This window comes from Montipora capricornis, chromosome 9 (assembly GCF_036669925.1).
Source record: "Montipora capricornis isolate CH-2021 chromosome 9, ASM3666992v2, whole genome shotgun sequence".
Classification (NCBI taxonomy): Eukaryota; Metazoa; Cnidaria; class Anthozoa; order Scleractinia; family Acroporidae; genus Montipora; species Montipora capricornis.
The window spans coordinates 32,781,159-32,786,158 of NC_090891.1; the positions used below are offsets into that span (position 1 = coordinate 32,781,159).

A 5,000-nucleotide genomic window follows, 5' to 3' on the forward strand; every position below is an offset into this window, starting at 1 on the left:
GCTCTCCTCGCCTGTGTTTTCCTTGTTTATGTCAAGTACAACTAGTCATCCGGGTCATAGCCTCGTTTGCATACACAAAAACAAAGTTGTTGGCTTTCAATTTAAAATTGCCCATTTTTTAAGCGTTATTAATGGTTGGCTATTTAAACACATCTGAGCTCAAATGAGTGGTCAAGTATGACAATGCAGGTAATTAAGAACTTTCGATTCAGAGAAAACTTTTTTAGGCCGTACTTTCCCTTTAAAGTTGATGATACACGGTTCAACATCTTGCAACATTTGTTGCTCAACAAATGTTGAACAATGTTGCACAAACGTGTTGAACGGAATAGAGTTGGCGTCTATTTTCGTTCAACATCGTTCAACAACATTCAACGTGTTGAATGGCATATATAACACGACACACCGGTCAACAGCTGCACATGACATTTGTTGATCAACAAATGTTGAACCGTGTATCATCGGCTTAAGTGGTATTTCTCTGAAAAGTTGTATTCTGGCTAAGACAAACACGATATTTCCATTTCTGGATTTTATAAAGTTCGAGCTTTAAGTTTACCAATTATCATTCATGTGACCAGTTTGTTGCAAAAGGCATATTTCGAGAACAATGGAAAAAGGAGCCGGCCGCCTGCAAGGAGGCCCTCAAGAACTTTTCAGTTTTTCCTTCAAATACCCAAGATACTCCGCGTCTAACTGCAATGATCTTTTCACAGTTTCCAAGATAAAAAAAAGTTACGTTTTGCCAGCTTTTTAAGTTACCGCTGTGATATCATTATGTCCTAGAGTACAATGATACATCGTAGGCATATTCAGAAAAAAAAACATTCTGGTAAACTTGAATGGAAAAAGAATCGTTTCTTAAGTTACGTTTGTGTCCAGGACTACTCCAAGGTTCTCCAAATCAGGCGCTTCTGCACGCGGTCAAGGTATGTTTTTTCCATTCTGTTTTCAACAATTCGAGGCTTTGAATAAATAATCCCGGAATTTGCTAACTGTGTAAAATGTTTGACGGAAACTCAAACACGTTTCTTCCCTTAAAGAGCACTTTAGGATATTATTCCCATCAGCAAGGAATTGCTGTTGACAAAAACCCGTTAAAGATCTTAATGAGCTTTTCTGAGTTCCTTGATTAATGGAAACCGTGGAGAGGGATTTGACAGTGCAAACAATTCCCACGACTAAGAGAAAAGGAATACCAGATTCAACAGTTGCCTTTTTTTTTTTCGTGTGAAAAGCGCTGAAAGACTATTGCTTGATTTACATTATTAACAACGCCGATACTCTTAGAGGTTCACGACTGTGCAAATATCAGATATTCTTGCATTATATTTTAATTGTCATATTCCAGTAAGCGTCATTTCATCCGACATGATGAAAAGTGTATTATCCAACGCTTACTACCAGTCGAGCTTCTAACTTGAGGGCGATATAAAGGAACTTTTGAAACACATTTTTGAAACAGTCATGATGCAATGTTTCAAATGCTTAAGAACATCCGATTGAAATTTTGCAGGAAATAGTAGCTATTATACTTGTTTTGCAAGAACAAATCTCTAAAGGCTTATGACCAAAATCTTCCAGCAACTAGCTTTGGAACTTACCTAAATTGTTTACACTTCCGTCATAAAAATACAAATGACTTTAAAAAAAGCAGTATTAACAAAACTATTTGTAAAGCGAGATGAGAATTTATTTACTCACTACTTTTCAGGAGCAGATGTTGACTAATTGTTCGTTATCGATGTAGCTTTTACAAACAACAAAATTGAGTAAAATAAAACATCTATGCTTTTTGTTATTTAAATTCGTTTTTTTTCCATTAAGTGGGAAATCACGGAGGAAACTTGACCAACCAATTAATTTAAGCTGCTCAATGATGTGGCTTACAAAACCAGACGAGCATGATGCTGCAAAGATTATTGATCGGCAAAGACCGTCAGTTCTCATTCTAAGGTAAGGATTCTTATGTTTTTCCCCTAGGGATGAAAGTCACCGGCACATTGGGAACTTAGGAAGAAACAGACTTAGATTCAAGTCCTCTCAACGAGTTAATTTTTCCTTTTCTTTTTTCAGATTTGTTTCAATAATTATGTATTATCGCTAAGTCTAAATTTCGGCCGTTTGCGGACTGTAGCGTTAAACGACGAACTTGAAGCAAGAATGATCTTTGCAATTCAACAGGACTCGAACCAAGAAACGTGTGATCGGGCTTAAGATAACTTAGTAAAAGGTAGTTTTAAGATTCAGTTAAGAGCCCTCAGTAAAAGCCGTATTTCTATAAAGATCTATGAAACAGCACATTATTTTCCTGATCTACCGTGAAAGATGACGACCTACTCGAGGTCTAGAACTCTGACCAGCATGTAAAGTTGCTCGGGGTTCTCCCAGTTCGACTGCCGCTTCTGCTCATTCGACTGCACTTCGGCCCCCAAATGCATAGGACTCTCAACAATGTACAATATTGACTGATGAACTGGTGTATTTGGTTCCTCTGTCATCCCTTCCGAGTTCCCTCTGCATTTACACATGCAGCAAAGTGGATCAATGTTTCAGTTTAAGTTGCTAGATCAGGTATGAAAGAGACGAAATACATGAAAGACATATTTGAAGTGCGGAGAGAATCGTGTTGAGATTCCATATTATCGCGATTGTGAATGTTACTTGACCAGGGGCGTAACCGTCCATGATACGCACGTACGCCCGTGCGTACAGCTCAAATTCGGGAATCCTTATTCCATGGAGACATTAATTTTTTTTAGTCATTATAAAATCGGGCCAAGTTTTTTAAATTTCGAATAAAACTGGTGTCTCTGTGTGTGAGTATTTCCAGCATCTTTTCATTAACCCATACAGGCCTGGCCAAACGATCCAACATTGTTGGACGCTATTGAAAAGTGTCGAAAGAGTTCACCAAATGAATGCAACATGCTGGATCCAGAATTTTGGACTCAAGGGTCTGGAACCAAAATCTACCCAGAATCCTCAGAAAACAAACTCTCGCCATGTTGGCGTTTTCAGGTTCCTTTTAATCTATGGAATTGTTTAGGAGCTTGCCCCTCAGCATGGCGGATTTTGTACCATGCGATCGTTTGTTGCAAAAGGCCTATTTACAGACGTTTGTGTGACTGGGAGTAACGTCATACCCCCAATCATACAAACGTCTGTAAATTTTTCATTTTTCAACTTACATTTCTCAGCTGACACCTGATATGCTGAAACTTTGCACGGTTACTATTTCTATTCCTATCAGTTTTTAATTTTAACTTATCTGAATTTTCGGCCGCCATTTTGGAGAAGGGTCTATTGAGCTATCAAGCCAACTGTAAGATATTTGTAGAGTCTCCTCAGTTTAAACTGATGTATCCATACTTTGGTTTTGAGGTGGGATGCTAAATCAAATTAGTTCAGTCTGGAATAGTCCGTTAAAATTATCATTATCATGCGGATCATGTGCGTGAACCAAAGATTCGAGTTTCGCCACTTGGGTAAAATGTTATCAAGCTAGCTGAAATCTTGCGGCATAAATTGCGCGGAACTTTCTTGAATTTTGCCAGCTGATAAGCGGTAATGATTTTCCTTTGCGGGTAACCGAGTGAATTTGAGATAATTATTGACAGCACGAAAATCCCTTCAAGGCTTACTTCAGTCTTTTTTCAATTGCCGCTCAACAGCCAAAGTTTATTATACCAAAGCGGCTTTTAATGTTTTTAATTTAACTTTCAATATTTTCGATGTTTTTAATCAGCAGTTTTATCATTTAGTTCAACAAATTGAATCTATAATTTCTCTCGTGCAGGATTTTGAGGCAAGAACAAGCTGGCTCGTGAATTAGTGATAAGTTTGCAGTGTGCATACCAGGCCCACTTGTCAATTAATTGCAAACCAAAATGGCACAGCAGTTTTTAAGGAACCTTAGCTATGATATTCAGCCATTCAACCAAACCATGGCGCGTCAACAAAACAACAGTGGTGAACCTTTAAGCCAAGCGCAATTATTTGATCCGTTATCATTTCAAATTATGGTCGTGTCCTTCTTCTCTATAATTTCTGCGTTTGGGTTTCTTGGAAACGTATGTTTGCTTGGAACTATTTTGAAGTGGAAGCGACTGAGAAAGCCCTGTGGTCTTTTACTCGCCAATATTTCTTGCGCAGATTTGGGTATGGCTATTATTGCCGCGCCATTACGAATCGCAGAGATGTACTTCAACGGATGGCCATTTGGTTCCGCCCTTTGTCGGCTCTTACCTCCTCTTCAAGATGTTATGGTGTGTGTGTCAGTAGTTACGCATTCTACGATTTCATTGGAACGTTACAGAGCCACTGTAAACCCCTTCAAGCCAAGACTATCAGCAGGAAGAACAAAACTTGTGATCCTAGGAATATGGCTTTTCTGCTACGTGTTCGGTGGTCTTCCGTTAACTTTCCCTTTGAAACTGCGGTTCTTTAAGGGAACGGCATTTTGCGTTCCCGACTGGACGCAACTGTATCGCAGAGTTTATCAAACCTATCTTGTTTTTTTCTTCATTCTTGTTCAGCTTGTCATTCAGAGTTACGCGTACATAAGCATCATTAGAACATTGAAAAGTAAAAGCGATATCGTAGCAGAAGTGGCTGCTAGAACAAAAAGCCTGATCCAGTCGGGCGAATCTTTCGATTCGCCGCGAGTCCCTTGCTGTGCTATGGTCGCGCGTGTAAAACGCAAACAGAAACTTGTGAAAATGCTTCTGTTTTTGGTTGTAGCGTTCCAAATCTGTCATCTTCCACGTGGAATTACGATGCTATACCGTGAATTTGCTAATCCATCCTCGATCGGTGCCACGTTTGAGTTTATCGACCTTGTATCATTAGCACTTTACTACCTAAAGCACGTTATTAACCCGTTCATCCTGTTTGCCATGAGCGCCAACTTTAGAAACGGGATTGTGGCGTGCTTCAAGGGAAAAGAATTTCCAGAAAAGTCAAACCAGACTGCGCCGTTTAGAACGACGCGAAACTAT

General features: G+C 39.2%; 1 protein-coding gene across 1 annotated transcript in view; it reads left to right on the forward strand.

The window, feature by feature from the left end:
• Positions 1–3,273: 3,273 nt before the first annotated feature.
• Positions 3,274–5,000, forward strand: part of LOC138016316 (neuromedin-B receptor-like) — a 2,658-nt gene continuing 931 nt past the window's right edge. Inside the window, exons 1-2 of the mRNA XM_068863479.1 lie at positions 3,274–3,384; positions 3,800–5,000. The exon at positions 3,800–5,000 is cut by the window's right edge and continues 931 nt beyond it. Coding sequence (XP_068719580.1) covers positions 3,891–5,000 — 1,110 coding nt within the window. The 5' untranslated portion in view covers positions 3,274–3,384; positions 3,800–3,890. The remainder of the gene's footprint in view (positions 3,385–3,799) is intronic.